The following is a 21,209-nucleotide window of genomic DNA, read 5'->3' as shown; positions in this document are numbered from 1 at the left end:
CAATATGCACCACTTTCTACAGAGGTTCTCCCTCAACCTCACCTCCTCCTTAGAGGTGTTTTGTAGCTCTTGACTAACTGACATGCGTACAAAATGTTAGCCCCTGCCTCATGGTGGGTCAACACTGGTTCGGTTCATGCTCCAGAGCTCCCTGTGGGATTGGGCGGAGGCTGACTCAGCTGAGACCACATCTCTGCTTGCCTCCTTCCCCTGCCTTGTCCTGCTTCCCTCAGTCTCTTTCCTGAGCTCCCTGTCAACAACTCACATGTACAGGAATCCTTGTCTCAGGCTCTGCTTCTAGGGAACCTGGCTGAGTTTATTATGAATAACGTTCTAGAACTCATCCTTTTAATTTACAAACTCTGTGTCTCCCGGACCTATTTGTGTTGAGTGCCAAATGTGTGTGGGATTCCCCATTTGGTTCCCTCATGGCACTACACATTGATGTGCTTTACTGATTTTCGGTCTGTAGAAAATAACATCAGTCACTCATTTTAATTCCCTTCAGAGGAAAACCATCTTTTCAGGTGGTTAATGGACCACAAGCCCGAGTGGAAAGGCCGCATCAACCAGAAGGACGAGGATGGCTGCACTGTCCTCCACGTCGTCGCCACGGCCCCCTACACAGGATACCTTATCAAGCGTAAGTAGCAGCACCAGGCTGGAGGGTGCGCTATGGGCTGGATGACCTCAGGCATTAGAAAGCCCACACAACCGACCACATGTATTTCCCATCCATCCTGGGACAGGCCCAGGACTAAACCTCACCTTGAATTAAGCATGACGGGGAGGGCAGGCTGTACGCAGGAAGGACGGGTGGGGAGGTGGCGAAAGAAGGAAGAGTGGCGGGGTTCCACATGCTCTTTCCGCTTCACTGGCTTCCGTGGGATTGAATGTCTCAAGGACAGGGGCTTCTGGCTGCACTTGTTCTCTCCCTCATGACGCGGTACTAAGTGCTTTAATTCATGTCAAATCTACGCTAGTTACCAGAGATACACTGTGAACCAGACCACACACGTGGTCCTGCTTCTTGGCCGCTGTAGAATCTAACACAGGGATTTCATCCTCCATACTCGCCAGGGCCAGACAGGCCGCGAGGAAGAGTGAGGCTGGTGCATGCAAGGACAAGCTGCTTCTTTTGATGCAGACATACCTTGTTAGCCTGTGAAATAGGAAGGCTCTCTGATGCCTCTCGCCTTTCTGGAAACCCATGGAGACAGCACATTTTGTTCTGTAATAATGTTATAGCTGTGATGATGAATGGTAATGGACTCCCAGCCTCCGTGGAAGGGAGGTGACAGGGAGGGCTGGGGAGTTTGGCTTGGTGTGGCCACAGCCTCCTGCCGATCATGGGAACTAGGCCATCTTCTGATGGCAGGAGACGTTGGAAAGATGGATTTTTAAAAAATAAGACAACTTGGGGCGCCTGGGTGGCTCAGTTGGTTAAGCGACTGCCTTCGGCTCGGGTCATGATCCTGGAGTCCCGGGATCGAGTCCCGCATCGGGCTCCCTGCTCGGCAGGGAGTCTGCTTCTCCCTCTGACCTTCCTCCCTCTCATGCTCTCTGTCTCTCATTCTCTCTCTCTCAAATAAGTGAATAAAATCTTTAAAAAAAAAAAAAATAAGACAACTCATGATTATAAAATGTCTGCTCAAAATTAAACACGCCTGTGGACTAGACAGAGCCCGGAGGTGTCCGGTTGGGGACCCCTGGCCTGCTAGGTCCTCCTGGGAACTTAGAGTTTTGTGTCTTCAGCATGTCCTGGAGGAGCACAGTGAGGGGTATTTCTCTAATGTTATTCCTCACTGGACTGGGTCCCAGGAGCCCACATCTGGGCAAACGGAGAAAGGGTGAGCTATAGATACTATTTTGAGCTTTATTGAAATATAATTCACATACCATATAATTCACCTGTTTAAAGCATCCAAATCCGTGTTTTTAGTACATTCACAGTTATGCAACCATTACCACAATCAAATTTTAAAACATTTTCATCATTTTTAAAAGAAACCTTGTCTCCATTAGCAGTCACTCCCCATTTCCCCCTCCCTCTCCAGCCCTAAGCAACCACTAATCTACCTTCTGTGTCCGTGGACTTGCCTATTCTGGGTATTTCATATAAATGGAATCATACAGTCTTGTGACTGGCTTCTTTCACTGAGCATGCTTTCAAACCAAATAATATCCCATTGTATAGATGAAGCACATCTTATTTGTCCATTCATCAGCGGATGGACATTTGTTCAGCTATTATGAATAATGCTGCTGTGAACTTTTACATATATGTCTTTGCTTTTGGAATATATTTTCATTTTTCTCAGGTAGATACCTAGGAGTGGTATTGCTGGATCACTTAGTAACTCTATATTTAATCTCTTGAAGAACTGCCGGACCATTTTCCAAAGTGGCTGCACCATTTTATGCTCCCACCAGCAATGCTCAAAGGTTCTAATTTTTCTAAATCTTTGCCAACACTTGGTACTGTCTTTTTGGTGTCCCTTGAATTTCAGTACCCTCTGAGAGACCATGGTATTCTGGCAAATGTTTGACAACTGGGTCTTCAAAAAGAAAAGCCCCGAATTGTGGTGTTTGCCAATTTCCTTGGTATAAATACTCCCACCATGGTTGATTTCAGGCTATTAATGTGATATCATTGAATATGGGGCTGGGACATGTGCAGTAGCATACCATCATATTGTATTTTTACCACACAGATCAATTTTTTTTTAAGATTTTATTTATTTATTTGACAGAGAGAGACACAGAGAGAGAGGGAACACAAGCAGGGGGAGTGGCAGAGGGGGAGGCAGTCTTCTTGCTGAGCAGGGAGCCCGATGCGGGGCTCGATCCCAGGACCCTGGGGTCGTGACCTGAGCCGAAGGCAGACGCTTAACGACTGAGCCACCCAGGCGCCCCCACACAGATCCATGTTAAGATAGATGTAAAGAAACCTCATCATAGACAATAGCAGAGCATAGTAAAATAATTAGGAAGTGATGAGTTTTGTTTTTAATGTGATTTATTTATTGTAAGTTTAAATAAGTTAGTTAATAATGGCTGTGTTTACCAACCATCTTGTAGCATTTCTGGGTATTCGACAGTTGGCCCTCGTGGACTGGTGTGAGCTGGTTCCAGCACACCTCTGTGCTAAAGCTCTTGTTAGCCTGGTAATTTACGGTTCAAATCTTGCCTCCAATCACTGTGCTCTCCTTACACTTCCCCAGCCAGAAAATGCCCAAGGAAAAGGATTTCTAGGCAAGACTCTTTGGTTTGCAAAGAAACACAACTCCAAGTCTCCTGAAATCCAGGCGGGTTGAGCAGTGTTTGGGTAGTTTATATGCACGCGGAGCCTTGGATACCTACTGTATGCATTGATAACTTGGCAAGCATTCCATTTCCTGGGACCTAAATGAGTGCTTTCCAGTACAAGCGTACTGAGAGCCACATACAAAATTCTAAAAATTTCTGGTAGGCCTGTGAAAAAGTAAAGCAAAATAGGTGAAATTAATTGTAATAATACATTTTATTTAACCCATCTACCCAACATACCATCATTGCCCTGTGTAATTAGTATAAAAAGTATGGAGACATTTTACATTCTGTGTTTCAGTTGTGTGCTGAGTCTTTGAAATCCAGCATGTATTTTGCTCTGCTAGCCCAGCTCCTTGTTGACTAGCCACACCTTAAGTGCTCAGTAGCCACCTCTGTGCCTCGTGGCTGCCATATGGGACAGCACAACTGAACACTATTTCTTACAAACTCTGAAACCTTCCTGACTTTCTGAAACATGGGAGAATAAACATAAGAAGTCAAGAGACGGCCCTTTCTTCATGCAGGTGTAACATGGGCTGCCCCCCTGGCCTCTACCGAACGAGCCTTCACGACTCTTATAGGCTGCTTCTCTTCCTTTTAATTCCACCTCTCTCTCACTACCCACATCCTCTTCCTCTCTTTCGGGAGAGCTCACCTTTTTTTTAAATCTTCAATTTGAACTAATTTTAGACATACAGAAAAGATGCAAAAATAGTTCCAAGAGTTTCTGTATATCCTCACCCAGCTTCCCTTAATCTTAGCATGTTATATGTCAGGGTTTAGTTATCAAAATCAAGAAGTTAACATTGACAGAATGCTGTCAACTAATACACAGACCTCATGCGCATTTCACCCTTGTTTTCACTAATGTCCTTTGTCCGTTTGGAGACCCACACTGCATTTACTTGTCAGGGCTCCTTAGTCTCCTCCAGTCTTTGACAGTTCCTCAGTTTTCCATGCCCTTGACCCTTTTGAAGAGGATTGGTCAGTTGTTTTGTAGGTGGTCTATCGGTTTGAGTTTGTTTGATGTTTTTCTCATGATTGGAATAAAGTTATGCATTTTTGCTAAGAATACAACAGAAATGAGTTTGTGGTCTTCTCTGCATTATATTAAGGAGTTCATCATGCCAATATATCTTGTGATGTTAACCTCGATTAGTTGGTTAAGGTGGGATCCGTGGGATTTCTCCATTGTAAAGTTACCATCTTTCCCTTTGTAGTTGTTAAATATCTTGGAGGAGATACTTTGAGGCTATGCAAATACCCTGCTTCTCTTCAAATTTTTGCGCACTAATTTTATATTCATTGGTGGATCTTGTCAGCATCAGCTATCACTGTGATCTTCGATTAATGTTGATTTTTTATTTTCTTCTTTCCTTCTACATTTATTACTTGGAATTCTGTTGCAATGAAGAGCTGTCCCTTCTCTGTATGTATGTATGTATGTATGTATGTATGTATGGACTCATGGATATTTACTCTATGGGATAAAATCCATAGTTGCTCAAATTGTTTCAGCTTTGGCCATTAGGCACTCCTTTCTTCTGATTGGCTCCCGTGTTCCTTTGACAAGCCCCATCCTTTTCTGAGCACTTCCTTACTTTCAGACACCACAGGTTGCTTCAGGCTCACCTTGAATTTTCTGTGTCTCCCATTCCTCCAAGGATCCCCAGCTCCTTTTGTTAACTTTTTGTTAAAGAATGGTGTAGAAAACAAGGCCTGCTACTTGGTTTGATCATTGTTACTGGAGTGTCATTATTTCTAGGCCTTCTCAGCAGATGGAGGGAAGAAATATGTGGTCATGTACTAACCCATGGATACACACATCTGTATTACTGTGTCTCTGTATTAAAAACCATGAGTTTATGTTGATACCTCTGATTCCGGTCCAACACCATGGTCATTTAGCCTTTTAAAATTTGTAACATCTCTCATCTATAATATATTTACTTGTTCAGTTTTATGAGTTTCAGACTTGCTAACCCATGTCCCTTTGAGAAACACATCTACTAAATAGATGTATGTTTGTTTATGTTCATTTTATGTTTGTGTTTAGTTCTTTTTGTCTTCAGTTTTATAGCATCTAGTCAAGATGCTAAGTTATTTTCCTCCCCCCCATTTACTATGGTTATTTTGCTCATTTGTAGTACACTTAGGTATATTTTTCAGTGTTTGCATTCCATTTTAGGGTTCTCCTCACATCCTGATTGGTTTTGTTTATATTTTGGTATGTGGAAGGCACATATGTAAAACATTACTATGGTTCTAGAAGTCTGAACTTTGTAGAAAGACATACTCAGAGAAGTGTCACTTCTTCCTCGTCCCTTGACCCCACTAAGTTTCCACTTACCCCCTTTTTCTGCCCCTTTCCCATTCACCCCCTGTAGGTGATCAGTTTCTTTTTCTTTCTTTCTTTCTTTCTTTTTTTTCTAGGCTCATTCTTTCTGGATTCCTTTTGCAGTAATGAGCAGACATATGTGTGTTTTCTTATACCTCCTTTTTTACATGGAGGGCCCCATTCTATAGATTCTGCCTGGCACCTGGCTTTTTTTTCATTAACAGTATGTCCTGGAAATCATTGCATATTCGTTCATATGCATGAATGCATATGTAGGTCTGTTAGATATTGTCAAATCTCCATTCGGAAGGATGGTACCAATTTGCACAACCACCCGTAATGGAGGAGAGTGCCTCTTTCCCCACAGTCTCACCAACAGAATTTTGTTGTTGCATTTCTAAGTTTTTTCTGGTCTGAGAGGGGTGAATTGGTATCTCAAGTTTGTTTTAATTTGCATTTCTTTATTTATGTGTGAGTTTGGATTTTTTAAAATACAGTTGAGAACCATTTTTTAATCTTTTTTTGTCGAGTTATATGTTCATGTCTGTTTCCCATTTTTCTACAGAGATTTTGGTCCTTTGTCCTCAATTTTTAAGAATTCTTTGTTCATTAGCTCTTTGTCTGTGGTATAAGTTATGAATCTCCCCTCCCAGTTTGTCATTTGTCTTCTGACTTTGGGCTTTTTTGTCATGCAAATGTTTTCTTTTTATGCAGTCAAATTTATCAATCTATTGATTTATTGCTCCTGTATTTGGAGTCAGAGTTAAAAAAACCTTCTGAACATCCAAGTTAAAGAGTTATTTTTTTTTCTGGTGCCTCTATGGTTTCCTTTTTAACATTAGATCCCTGATCCATTGGAGTTTCATGTAAGGATCTAGTTTTACCATTTTCCAGATAGCTACCTATTTGTCTCAGCATCATTTGTTTAAAAGTGTTCTCATGACCTCAGGAATTTGAGATGCCACTAATTCTGGACTTTCTGTTCTATTCTACTGGTCTCATTGTTCATATAGGCTTCTGTTTTAAAAAAGATTTTATTTATTTGACAGAGAGAGAGAGAGGGAGCACAAGCAGGGGGAGTGGGAGAGGGAGAAGCAGGCTTCCCGCTGAGCAGGGAGCCCAACGAGCGGCTCAATCCCAGGACCCTGGGATCATGACCTGAGCCAGAGGCAGACGCTTAACCAACTGAGCTACCCAGGCACCCCTTCATATAGGCTTCTTTGAATCACCTTTCAAAAACTAGTTTAAAAATCAGAAGTACACTCCACACCAAGATGGCTGAAATAAAAAAAGGTGGACAGCAACAAGTATTGACAAGGATGTGGAAAATTTGGGACCCACGGTGGTGGGAATGAAAAACTGTGCATCTGCTTTGGAAAAAAGTCTGGCACTTACTCAAGTAGTTACCATATGATTCAGCAATGTTACTCCTAGGTATTTATGCCTCACAGAAATGAAAACATATTCAAACATTTGTACATGAATGCTCATAGCAGTATTACTCATAACAACCAAAATCATGTAGACAACCCAAATCTCCAACTGCTGAATGGACAAACAAAATGCGGTACATCCAGACAATGCAATATTATTCAGCCATAAAAAAGAACAAAATACTGATACACGCTACAATAAGGATGCACCTTGAAACGTTATGCTGAGGGAAAGAAACCAGACACAAAAGGTTACATATTGCATGATCTCATTTATATGAAATGTCCAGAATAAGGAAATCCCTAGAGACAGAACCAGATTACTGGTTGCCCTGGGGGAGGGGCAGGAGGAAATGTGGAGTGACTGCCAATGCATATAAGGTTTCTTATGAAATGTTCTGGAATTGGATAGTGGTGATGATTACACAACTTCTTAAATATACTGAAACCCACTAAATTATACACTTTAAAAGGATGAATTTTATGGTATGTTCAATCAAAAAAATTTAAAGGTAAAAAAATAAAAAGAAATTGAAAGGCATGCTCTTGGTAAAAAAAAAAAAAGAATTCAAACACTTTAAAAAGATAGTGATAAAAAGTAAATTCTCTTTCACAAAGTCTACCAAGCATTTTTTTTGGTGAGTCTTGCCAATTTTTCTTTTCCTCTTTTAAATATGAATGTGCACATATTCTATATTCTATTTAGCAACTTGCTTTTTCCCTGAACAATAATCTTGGCCATCTTTCCCTATTTCATTTCTTTTTAACAGCTCACAGTATTCTCTGACATGACTATACTGTGCTGATGGATGATTAAATGGTTTTCAGGTTATTTTGCTACCAGAAACAATGCTCAGAGAATATTTTCCTATATACATCTTTGTGAACTGGTGAGAATATATCTGTAGGATTATTTCCTAGTTGAGAGATTGCTTGTTCAAAGAACTGTGCATTTTATTTATTTGGATAAACTCACTTTATTTAAATTTTAAATAGATTACATTCACAAATCAAAAGATACAAAAAGTATACATTGAGAGTCTCTGTCCTTTAACCTGAGAAACCAATGTTACCAATATCTTATGATTTTTTCCCCACATTCTATTTATTTATTTATTCATTTATTTATTGAGAGAGTGAGAGAGAGTGCACGAGAAGGGGTACGGTCAGAGGGAGAAGCAGACTCCCCACTGAGCAGGGAGCCTGATGCCGGACTCGATCCCGGGACTCCAGGATCATGACCTGAGCCGAAGGCAGTTGCTTAACCAACTGAGCCACCGAGGCGCTCCCCCACAAATATTCTATAATGTATAAGTAAAAACATATGTGCAGTTTGAGGATGTTTTTAGCATGGTGGGATGTATTTGGCTTTTGAAAGCTATTGTTAACTTGAACCCTAGAAAGGTTGCCCCAATAGTGTATGAGATTATCTCCACCTTGAATACTTTTCTGATACATGGAGAGTCAGGAACTCTCCAGATACTTTAATGTGGCCCAAATTCCAAATTCACCATTTAAAATAATTGTAGCATCATAGAACCTCTGAAATCATCAGTTCTGTTGGCATTTTGGTGGGTGGACGTTGTTATGATGGTCCTCCTGGCTCCGGATCCATGTGGTTTGGGAGGCCCAGGGGTTCAGGCTCAGGGAATTACCAGGGCCCAGCAGCGGGACCCAAAGCCTAGTATCACCTTCTGGAACTGACATGAGGCCAGATCAGTAGTTGCATCTGACTTGGTTACAGGCTACAGACACTCAAACTGGTTTAGGCAAGAAAGGGAATTTATTGGCTCATGTGACTCAATCGTCCAGAGTTTGCTCCAGGTGCTCCAGAGACGTCTTCAAGAATCTGCCCTGTCTCCCAGCTCTGCTTTCTTCTGCGTTAGGTTCATTCTTAGGCAGGCTCTCTTTCCGTTGAAGCCAGCTGATATTAGATTTATATTATGCCTATTTGTCAGTCTCAGCCAAAGAGGATATCTCTACTCAGTATTTCAGTTAAAGTCCTAGGAATGAGTCTCGATAACTTGACTTTGGTCACATGCCTCCATGAACCAATCAGTAGAGCCAGGAGGATGGCATGATCTGATTGGCTAGATCCTGGTCAGGTGTTCACCCCTGGATCTGGTGCTGGGGCAGAGCCGAGAATGGAATGATCTGGTTGGTCAGATTCTGGTCAGATCTTTATCCCCCCCCCCCCCCGAGCTCGGGCTGGGGCGGTGGTGGAGTATGTCGTGGTGACTGAATGTGTTTACTCCCATCAAATCAGGTAGGCTGAAAACGCGGGGGAAAGGTGCTTTTCCAAAGGAAAACTGAGGTGTTGTTATCAGGAAAAGGGCTAATGGATGCAGTCAGTTAAAAAAAAAAGTCTAGTATGTTTTCAAATTTTGCTTCCTTATCGTCAAGAATTTTGAAAACCTATGTACCTCTTTACATGTTTTTACATTGACACGTAGACTTTTTTATCTGTGAGTCAAAAATATGTAAGAAAAGGTAATTTTCAGAATTGTGTACACAAATATTTTAAAATAAAACTATTATCTCACTCCTTTAGTTGCATGTAATAGAATATAAATACTACAGCAACTTGATACCCTCTAACATGTATTTAAAAAATTGTGGACTAGCTCTTTAATAGTCAAAAATATCAAATTGTGCCTTCCTTTTTTTGGGATCATATTTCTAGTTTCCTTTTCAGAAAGAAGTTTACCCTCATATAGTTTATGCTTGAAAGTCTTATTAGTCATCCAGTGATCTTCTGGAATAAAAGTACTTGTATAGCTTTAAATTAGAAAAAAATGTCTGTGATTTAAGACTCTAGGGGTTAATTTTTTTTCTAGATTTAATTATTACAAAATTATTACTACAGATAAAGCAACAGAAATATATTAAAATCTTCTGTAATTAATTATTAAAGAAGAAAATAGTAATTTTGGAGGGCAGTAAGAGGAGGGTAGATTATAGTACCTTTTATTTTTTTATTTTATTAATTTTTTAGAGCTTTATTTGAGAGAGAGAGAAAGAGGGAGAGCACTGGAGCAGGGGGAGGGGCGAAGGGAGAGGGAGAGAAGAGAGAATCTCAGACTCCCTGCTGAGCGTGGAGCCTGATGCGGGGCTTGATCCCAGGACCCTGAGATCATGACCAGAGCCTAAATCAAGAGTCGGACGCTTAACCGACTGAGCCACCCAGGCACCCTGTAGCGCCTTTTAAAAGGGGCTTGGCAGGCACCTAATTTTCCCTTCAGTGGACACTCTGGAAGTCAGGAATTTTCACCGCCTTTGGGGCAATACATTAATTAGTAATTAGTTCTCTGTAACAAATCACCATAAACTTAGTGGCTCAAAAGCACACCCATTTACCAGCTCACAGTTCTGGGGGTCAGTAGTCTGAAATGATGTGACTGAGTTTTCTGCTCAGTGTCCCCCGAGGCTGAAATCAAGGTACTGACAGAGGCTGTGTTCTCATCTGGAATTGTGGGCTTTCTTTCAAGGTCACATGGTTGTGGCAGAATCTAGTTCCCTCTGGTTGTAGGAATGAGGTCCTTGTTCCCTCGCTGGATGTCAGCCGGAGGCTGCTCTCAGCTTCTGCAGGGCACACACATTCCTTGTTGTGTGGCCCCCTCTCTCTTCAAAGCCAGCAGGGGAGAATTTTTTATGCAATCACTTCCCTCTCATATTTTATTTATTTATTTATATTTTTATTTCCTCTCATATTTTAAATCTTTGCCCTCTTCCTGACCTCTAGACCTTTGACCTTTATGGCTCATGTGATTAGATCAGGGTAATCTCCCTATCTTAAGGTCAACTGCTTTGGGACCTTGATTACATTTGCAAAGTCTCATCACATTTAGATTCATATTTGATTGAGTAACTGGGGGAGAAGGTGTGTGTGCACCAGGGGTTGGGAATCCTGGGGACTGTCTTGGAATTCTGCCTGCCTCAGTGAGATACTCTGAGGGTAAAAAGTTTGACTTTTTATTTTTTTATTTTTTTAAAGATTTTATTTATTTATTTGAGACAGAGAGAATGAGAGAGAGAGAGCACATGAGAGGGGGGAGGGTCAGAGGCAGAAGCAGGCTCCCTGCCGAGCAGGGAGCCTGATGCGGGACTCCATCCAGGGACTCCAGGATCATGACCTGACCCGAAGGCAGTCGCTTAACCAACTGAGCCACCCAGGCGCCCAAAAGTTTGACTTTTTAATTTTGTCTCATTTTTGTAAATGCAAGAAGGGCAGTTGTGACTGGGGAGATGGAAAAGGAGAGCGCCCTGAACAGGACAGTACCTGGAGTCCAGGTGTCTTGTCCGGGCAGGGGATTTTAGGAAAGCATGGGTATGGAAGCTGGGGATCAGGCATTGATTTGCTGAACTCTTTGTGCCCACGTCAGTCTTTGTACCCCCAGGGATACACCTGTTCCATTCGGAAAACTGTGGCATCTGTGATCATGGAGACACCTTGATGCTTGGCAAATAGATACGTCAAAGCAGCAAATGGAGCTGGCAGCCAGAGGGTTGGGGCTGGGAGGGTGGAAACAGTGACAACAAAAAGACCCTGATGCAAAAGCAATTGCCACTTTCTTCTCCGATCCCCAGACAGGCTTTTTTTTTTCTGGAAGAATATTCTGTTTCCTCTCTAGGGAATAAAGAAATCTGAAGTCACAGCTCGCTGTTATCCTTACAGCTGTAACTGTTGCCTAGGAACCAGATTCCCCTTCTCCTTGCTTGTTGCCAGGGAGAGGGGAGAAAGGTAGAGAGGAGCGCACTTCTGAACCTCTTCAGAGCTATTGTCCTACCCACTCCACACAGGACTCCTTGCTTCGGGGAGTTGGGTGGATTGTCCAAGGCCAGCAGTTTAGATTCTAGGAGCAGAGCGACACTGGTCCCCTTGCCCCAGGCTGCTTGGGCAGGGAGCTGGGAGGAAGAGCACTCATGGGGACGTCTCCTTATGGAAGGGACCATGACAGCCCCCCTTTCTCCTTTTGGCCCGGTCTAGGGCAAACAGAGGATGTGCAGATGCTCCTGAGCTTTGGGGCAGACCCTACCCTGCTGGATCGACAGTCCCGCTCTGCCATGGATGTCCTGAAGAGGAATAAGAACTTCAAAGCCATTGAGAAAATCAACAGTCACTTGGCAAAGCTGGCTGCATGTTCTAAGGACCTATCAGGTACAGCTTCTAGTGAAATAACTTTTTGGGAGATGGGTGGTAAAACGGATCCTGTGACATGAGATACAAATCAGTTTATACTTTCTTAGTATATGAAGATGGAAGTGAGACCCCCAGTCTTTGGAAAACTTGTTTGCTTTTTTTTGAAAGACAGAGACAACTCTTATTTAGAGAGTGTCTATGACATCCCGATCACTTTGCCAGGTCCACCTTTGGGCAGTTTGGGTGATTTTTTTTTTTTTTCCCCACGCATGCACACAGTATAAAAAGGAAAAAAAGTCATACAGAAGAGGGGCTAACAAAACATCAAGGCTACTCCTCCGAAGCAACTACAACCAACAATTTAAAATACATTCATATCTCTGAAATAGATATGGTTTATATTAGTTTGGGACAGCATCTATTGACTGGCTGCTGTATAGGATGAAATGCAACAAGTTAGCTCCAACTGATGAATTTTGCCCAGTAATGTCATTTGTGTCGTTTCCATTCTGTTCCTTAGCTCTGAGTTTTCTGGGCTTCATCCATAGATGAATTGTAGAAATGAAAAACCAAGTAAATGGCATTTACATGGTGGTAGTATGATTATGTAAATGGTTATGTAAACTACATTCTACAACTGGTAGCATAGCAGAACCCATAGAAAAGAACCACCAAACGTCCTGAAAACTTCGCTCTTTCAATGTGATACCATTTAAGCGTCCCAGTTTAATGAACCCTATGTGTATACACGTATGTACGCATACATACTGTTTGGACCTTATTTAGACTTTTTATTTAGACTTCAGCCCCAGTGTGTGTGTGTGTGTGTGTGTGTGTGTGTGTGTATAAATGCTTCCTTTAGTTCTTGCACTCATATATGACTTTGTGGCTCATGTTGTCTGTTTAGATTTCTCTCTTGATCTGTTAGTATACCTACTCAAGTAAGTTTCTTCTGGAGGAGGCATGGACTTACGGAGTTTTTGAAAATGTCTTTATGTTGTCTTTATATTGGTTGAATATGGGCATTGTATTTTCGAATATAGGCATTGTATTTCATGGACTCTAAATTTGCAGATTCTCCCCACATCTTTAAAATTGGAATGTGTTTTACCATCAGTGATGGGTCAGTTTGATGCAGCTGTTTCTGGTGTGTAGGACAATGCACAGGATCTTAGATTTATGAAATATGCTGTAAAACCTTGTTCCTCCCAACTTTGAGGAAATTGTGTCATTGTATTCTAACCTCCATTTGCTACTGATTAGAAGTCTGATGTCAGTCTCATTTATTTTCCCTTCTAGGATTTTTCTGTCCTTCGAGTTTTGAAATGTCCCTGGGAAGTTTCTTGGTGTGGGTTCTTATACATTCTTCTCACTTGGCTCTTGTTGGCCCCTCTCAATCTAACTTTTTTAGCTCAGGGAAATTTATCTTCTATCATTTTGTTCCCTTCTGATGTCTCTTTGCTGCAAGTATTAAATGGCTGAGCTTCCTGAATTTATAACACGTCTCTCTACTTTTCCCTACTGTTTTCTAGGTATTTTTTCTTCCCAGACCTTTAACTTGGTCTACAGCTTTTCCTTTTATAACTCAGCTTGCCCATTGCATTTGTTTTAATTTGGAAACTCAGTTTTAATTTCTAAGAACTCTTGCTCTCTGATTTTTTTCTCATCCATGGCAGCTTTTGCTTGTTTTATATGTGCCACCTCTTCTTGAATGGCATTTGAGAATATTGAATTTTTTTTTTTCTAAAAGAACATCCTCCTCTTCTCTGAATTATTTGTTTCTTTTGGGGTGAGTAGATTCACTTTCTTGTTTCTCTTTTGTGCTATTGCTTTTCTTTAATTATCTTCTGCTCTTTGGATGGTCTGTGTGCATGAATGAAGGACTGGACTGATTAATACTTAATAGATGGTTAGTGTGTTTACTGAAGTTATTTGGATGTGTTTCCCCAGAAACACTCCCCCGCCCCTGGAGTGGGTAAGTAGGTGGCGGGGTGTATGTGTTGGAGTGGGATGCAGTTGGACAGGTGGGGGTCATCGCAATTGCCAGGGTCAGGAAATTTTCACATGGGGGAGAAGCTGTTTTTCATTTAACGTCCCTGCCCCTCATTGCTCCATGTTTTCATTTTCATTTACTTATTTAAAATATCATCTGTTGTTTCTGTGAGATCACTGAAATGAGGGGAAAGAAGTGTATTTGCAGAGTTCTCTATTTTTCATGGATTTTTTTTTAAACTGATACATATATTTAGTTTTTAAAAGACCCCCGTGTTAAGGACTTGTGATTTCTTCTGTGAAGTAGCAAATTAATAAGTCACTGTGAGATGCTTTCTGAGAGTTTATGCCTGTAATCTCAGCTTCAGGATGGGTTCTACTGTTTGAGAAATAGAAACTAACTGAACAGATTTCTTTGCTAGCGAATTTCCAGGTTTTAGTATAACAACAAAAAAGGACCACCAGTTAATGGTAGAAAATGGCTGATTTGTTTGCAGATTTTTTGCTTGCATTTAATTTTTTTGTTTGCAATTATTTCTAACCTTAATTCTTAGAATACTGTATATGTGTATGTGTAGGCTATATCTAGTGGTATAGGCTTTAGCATAAGCCATGCTATCCTGTTTAGTTTTTAAAGTTTTGATTTTTTTCAGTTTTTTTTTTCGGGAGAGCATAATAGAATCTTTGAATATCTGCTAATCCTAAAAACAGCTCAGTTTCTGAGATAGGGTCTAACCCTCCTTTCCTCTCTACCTTCACCAGCTAGATTTGTGGCCCAGATTTGGAACCAGGAGAAGAGACTCAGTAGAAAAGCAGCTGGTTCCCTTTTACTTATTAGAATTCAGTTATGCTCGCTTGGGAAGAAAAGCACATTCAAGAGGAATGTGCCTCCTTCCAAGGCTTCCTTTTGGCTCACTGGGTAGTTTGTGATGACAGTGGATACAGCGAAGCCTACAGCCCCTGATACTCCTTGGTAAACTTATTGGATGTTTGGTTACTTTAAAGTATTCTGGACCATCGACCATGAATTTTTCCTTGCCATGCTAGAAGAATATTGAAAGACTGTAGGGAAACATGGAATCACAAAAATCAAAAGAAACTGATAAAAATCGGACAAGCTGAGGATGACCAGTTATGAGGCAGGGCTAGCGAGTTGGAGTCTTCTGGGTAGCGTACTTCCCAAAGACCCCTAGCGGTGGAACCCTTGTAGACGTCAGTATTGGAATATGACGTCTGTACTGAGTAGCACGGTTACTTTGTGCATCCATACAGCTGTATAGAGTTGTATGCATGCATTTTGTTTCTAAGATTTTGCCAGTGGCATAAACTTTAAAACCTGAGGTGGGGCTGGGGAATCTTTGTAGATGAGGACCATGCAATATAATTTTCGGTACTGATGTAAATGTTCTATATCTGCTCTGTCTCATAGGATAGCCTCTGGCCACCTATGGCTTTTGAGCACTTGAAATCTGCATGACTCATGCAACAGAAGAATTGAAATTCTAATTTTATTTTAAATACAGTGGCCACTGTAGTGGATAGTGTAGTTTTAGACTTTAGTCCCAGCATGGTCTTTTAAGCCAGAGTAGTAGCTGAGAAGACAGGCAAAGGGAGGGCCTGGGGCCATGGGCATAAATGTAGATCTCCAGTCATAAAAATGAAGATTTTATGGCCTTTAATCCCTCCCCATCCTCACACATTAATGGGCTTGATGGACGCACACTATCTTTGGGAAGAGCTTCTGCTGGGGAGTTGGGTACCCTGGCTCCTGACCTGAGTCCACGGACTTAATGATTTTTGTTTTTTTACATCTGTGGCCCCAAGTAAAGCACCATCAGGATGCTAGGTTTTTGTACCCAGACGAACAGCATTCTAACTGAGAGACTAGGATAAAAGATGTTCTCACCCCTCGCTCATCCTGAGCGTTGCTGTGCAACATTTTAATGATTATGGTGATGATGACTTTGGAGAGGGTGGCTTTTGCACCGAGGTGTGAAATGAAGGGTCTTGCTGAAGATTTCTGCTGTTCTCTAAACAGAGCTTCCCATTGTCTTTTTTTTTTAAAGATTTATTTATTTATTTATTTAAGAGAGCAAGAATGAGAGAGAGAGAGCGCACATTAGAGGGGGGAGGGTCAGAGAGAGAAGCAGGCTCCTCGCTGAGCAGGGAGCCCGATGCGGGACTCGATCCCGGGACTCTGGGATCATGACCTGAGCCAAAGGCAGTTGCTTAACCAACTGAGCCACCCAGGCGCCCTGGAGCTTCCCATTGTTAACAGGAACCATTTGGGAGCCTGTTAAAATGCAGATTTTGATTTAGCAGGTTCAGGGCAGGACCTGAGATTCTGCAGTTCTTGCAAAGTACCAGGGGAAGCCAGAGCCCACTTGGAGGAACAAGGCTTTACTCTAAGTAGTCAGGACTGTATACAGCAGTCCCCCTTTATCTGCAGGGGATACTTCCAAGCCTCCCAGTGGATGCCTGAAACCGTGGATAGTACTGAACCTTGTATGTACTGTTTTTTCCTATACATACATCCCATCAGGTTTGATTTATAAATTATGCCCAGTGGGAGATTAACAACAACTCATAATAAAATAGAACAATTATAACAGTCTGCAGTAATAAAAGTTATGTGAATGTTGTCTCTCTCTCTCTCAAAATACCTGACTATACTGTACTCACACTTCTTGTGATGATAATGGGATGATAAAATGCCTGCCTGGTCAGGTGAAATGAGAATGATGTAGGCACTGTGACAGAGCATTAGGTTACTACTGACCTTTTTTTTTTTTCCGTATTTATTTATTTATTATTTTAGAGAGAGAGAGCATGGGGGGAGGGGCAGAGAGAGAGGGAGAGAGAGAATCTCAAGCAGATTCTGTGCTGAGTGCAGAGCCCGGCGCAGGGCTCGATCCCACAACCCTGAGATCATGACCTGAGCCGAAACCAGGAGTCGGAGGCTTAACCGACTGAGCCACCGAGGCACCCGTACTACTGACCTTCTGACGATTTGTCATAAGGAGGATCATCTGCTTCTGGACTGTGGTTGACTGGGTGACCGCGGTGGAAAATGAAAACTCTTAACTGCTTTTACCTGCCTCTCACGGCCACCACCAGGTGGCAGCACACCTACCTCTCTGGCCGCTGTCGATTCTCTCTTCTCTGGACCAAGAACAGGATTGGAGCCTTCCTTCTCAGGGTTTGTAATCTGTGATTCACTCAGAGTGAGAACCATTCCAGGCCTCCGAGGCCTTCTCTCTGCTGCTCCAGTGGGAGCCGGCTGCTTTCTGCTCTGTGCTCATGCAGGCACCTCGGACACAGCACTCAGAGGACCCTGGAACCTTCTCTTTGTGTTGGTTTTCCCCACGGATGGGGCCTGGGACGCAGAGGCCCTGGTTCGTCATCTTACCATCCCTCAGCACCAAAGACGGTGCCCTGTTTTCAGTAAATGCAGGCATCTGGAATCGACCTAAAGGATGCTCATGATACTTTTTCCTTACTATAAATGCAGTGTTTTCTTTAAAAGAATTACAAAATATAGAAAAGGAAAACAAGAAAACATGAATTCTCCATAAACTCACCTGCCCCCCCCCCCCAATTAATATATTTGTGATTTGGTCATTTAGTCGTATTCCATGCTTTCATAATTATACATTTTTCTTTTTTTTTATAAAAAATGAAATGGGGACATAAATTTGAATTGATAAAATGTGTGTACTAAAACTTAATCAGTTTTGCCTTTTTTAGCTTGAAAGAAAAATTTCAGGCTAGGGCAAAATCTCTTTTTGAAATGATTTATTTCTATTTTCTAACACTTCTGAGCACTGTTGCAATTTCAGAAGATCTCTTTGTTTTAATTTTTAATTTCAAATCTGCTTATGTATTTACTAAATATCACTGTAGAAAATTTGTAAAAACATAGTTTTATGTAAAAAGAAAAATTTATTGTGATTATACTTTGGCATATTTTATCCAGTCTTTTTGTTGGTGTTGTTCAGCACTTACGTAATCATCTTTTGAAAAGCAATCTGTGATTATAATATACAAGCAACTTTATATTCTGATGTTTCTTTTGTCTCTTACTAAGCTTATAGAAAATTTAGAAAAAAACTAGACAAATTCAGAGTAATAAATAAGTCACCCACATCTACCCAGGGGTACCCTTGCCAGCACCTTTCCTTCTATGTGTCTTTACATTGTTAGTATCATTCTCTGGTTTCTTTCCTGACATGTGGAACTTTCTCTGACCCATTGCTTAACTATTCTGAACCACACAGCCGTGCATTTATTATACAACTGCATCTAATTATACTGGCCATCTTAGTCTATCTTTGTTCAGTGTCAAGTGACTTTTATACTAATTTCCCTAGTGGAAGAATGTTGTTCTAGAAAAGATTTTAATGGCATGAGGCTGGGGGATAAGTAACACATGATAGTGAAGGAAGTTGCTCCTTTTCCAAGGATCCTGTTTCTCTGTAATGTGAGCTTTCACCATTTCTGTGTATTCGTAGGTATTTTAGGATGAAGGTGGGAGGGCCGAGTCACTGTCAGAGCACATAGATGTTTTCTGGGCTTCCAGCTGAGGTGATGTAGGTCTTCCTTTGCTAAGTGGTTTCCATTTCTTTTTCTCTGGAGGATGGTGCTAAAGTGGGTCTTGCTTCTCTCTGGCACCTGAAGGTCTCTTGAGTAGAGGGCAATGAGCCCCTGAAGTCGGTGTGTGTATGTGTGTGTTTCTTGTGTTCTGACTTGATTTGTTGAAAGGTGACCCAGGTGTGCATCAGAAGGCACAGCAGATAATGTTGAAGCTCTGCTTGGATCCCTTGGATCCCTTTCACCATTTGTGTGCCCCTCGACGTGGGGGTGCCTTGACTTTGGGAAGCTAGCACCTAAGGCTTCCTCTCAAGGAGAACAGCGTATGGAGCCAGTTTTGCTGGGGCTCCTTTAAACTAGAAGTGCCTGAGGACTTACATCCTCCCAGGGCAGCCTATAGCCAGTGATAGATCGAGGTGAGAATTTGAAAGCCCGTCTTCCTGGCCTTGGATGGGAATAGCTGTGAGGGGTACTCTCACTCCAGAGCTCCCCTGGGGGATCAGGCAAGGCCACCTGGCTTCCTTCTGACCCCTAATCTACTTCCCACCCGTCACCTCCTTCGTGAATTACTTGCACACAAATCCTTGACCCAGGGCCTACTGCTGGGAAACCTGATGAAGGTAGGATGTTTTTCATTTTTTTCTCATTTTCAAATAGTCCATCTCTTTTAAAGTGTTCCTACTTCGTTGGAACACGACATTGAACCTTTGTTCATCTCTGCACAGTGTGACAGCACCTAATGCTGTGGGCCGGGCCCTTTTCATTGGGTGTGAAAGCACGTCCAGTTTTGCTCCCTGATGTGCTCAGTAATATTCTATTTTAAGCGAGAGTGCTTTTTGAGTGTATCACCTGATAGCAAATAAAACATTTGCCCATTTCAACATTCTGTCAGGGGGGGTTTTCATGGCTACTTTCTCAAATAAACTGAACCAAGGGGATATTGTCTTCCCTTCTTTGGCCAGAGAGGTGGCTCCTTCTTCTCGGGTTTTTCTGCTGGCCAGTGAGACGCATGGGTGGCTGGCATGTGGTGCTAAGCCCTCCTGTTTCTGTCACTTCCCTCAACTCTTATGTTAGTTATCTATTGCTGTGTAACAGACTGCTCCCAAATTTAGTCGCTTTAAACAACAAGCATTTATTTCGCTTGTGACCCTGCAGGCCAGCAGTTTAGGCTGGGTTGTTCTCATAGTTTTAACTGAATTCCTCCAAGAGGCTGTGGTCTTGCTGATCTTGGCCAGGCTCTTTCACATCTATGGACCCTCAGTTTGGACAACCGGACTGATTCCTCTTTGTTCTATGCTGTCTCCTGTCCCCCCGAAGTCGAGACTGGACCTGTTCACTTGGCAGAGGCCAGGGTCTCAAGAGAGTGAATAGAACTAAGCCAGGCCTCTTGAGGCCCCACCTTAGAACCAGGACAAAAATCACACTGCATTCTATTGGTCATACCAAGTCTGGAAGCCAGGCTGGAATCCAGGGTGGGGAAGAGAATAGGCTCCACCTCTTGATGGAAGGAGACCCGAAGTCATGGGGCAAATAAGGGACTCCGCGGAAGGGTGGCAAACCGGGGTAACTTTTGCAATCTCCCTCAGCTGTGATCTCTGTATTCGGAGGCATCGTGTGCTTGTTTTGCAGGACTGAACAATGGTGACGGACCTGTTAGTGAGACCGACATATTCCGGAAGGCCTCTGAGCAGCTGGTGAAGTACATGAACTCAGGAAGCCGGCTACTGCCTAAAAACTTTCTGAAGCAAGAAGTCGTTCAGAGGTTCTTGCGCCTTCTTTCTTCTCTGCAAGGTAACTTTCCTCATAACATTTAGTTGTGCCAAAGATGACTTATGCCTATTAGAACTCTTTTCTGACATCTTTAAAACAATTAATTAAAAGCATGAAAGTGATGAGCTATGTGTGAAACATTCAAATAGCACAGAACGTTATTCAGCAGAAAGTCCGTATCATCCACCCTGAACATTAGTACCTAAGTCCCATCCCCAGTGTCAGTCTCTGTGTCTGTTTTTTTTTTTTTTAAAGATTTTATTTTTTATTTATTTATTTGAGACAGAGAGAATGAGAGACAGCATGAGAGGGGGGAGGGTCAGAGGGAGAAGCAGACTCCCTGCTGAGCAGGGAGCCCGATGCGGGACTCGATCCCGGGACTCTAGGATCATGACCTGAGCCGAAGGCAGTCGCTTAACCAACTGAGCCACCCAGGCGCCCTCTGTGTCTGGTTTTTCATGTATCCTGCTAGAAGTACTTTTGCCTATACGATCCCTTTTTATTTTATTTATTTATTTATTTTTTAATTTTTTTTTAAGATTTTGTTTATTTGACAGAGAGAGACACAGCGAGAGAGGGAACACAAGCAGGGGGGAGTCGGAGGGGGAGAAGCAGGCTTCCCGCAGAGTGGGGA

At 42.2% G+C, this 21,209-nt stretch overlaps 1 protein-coding gene across 1 annotated transcript in view; it reads left to right on the top strand.

Annotated features, from left to right (window-relative positions):
- The window catches only part of TRANK1 (tetratricopeptide repeat and ankyrin repeat containing 1), a 79,629-nt gene that overhangs the window by 15,542 nt on the left and 42,878 nt on the right, over positions 1 to 21,209 (top strand). The window contains exons 7-9 of the mRNA XM_081824141.1: positions 509 to 643; positions 12,071 to 12,241; positions 20,435 to 20,596. Of these exons, the coding sequence (XP_081680267.1) occupies positions 509 to 643; positions 12,071 to 12,241; positions 20,435 to 20,596 (468 nt within the window). The remainder of the gene's footprint in view (positions 1 to 508; positions 644 to 12,070; positions 12,242 to 20,434; positions 20,597 to 21,209) is intronic.

Source organism: Leptonychotes weddellii, chromosome 1, assembly GCF_054177405.1.
Source record: "Leptonychotes weddellii isolate Sample4059 chromosome 1, ASM5417740v2, whole genome shotgun sequence".
NCBI lineage: Eukaryota > Metazoa > Chordata > Mammalia > Carnivora > Phocidae > Leptonychotes > Leptonychotes weddellii.
This window is presented reverse-complemented; position numbering and strand designations above follow the sequence as displayed.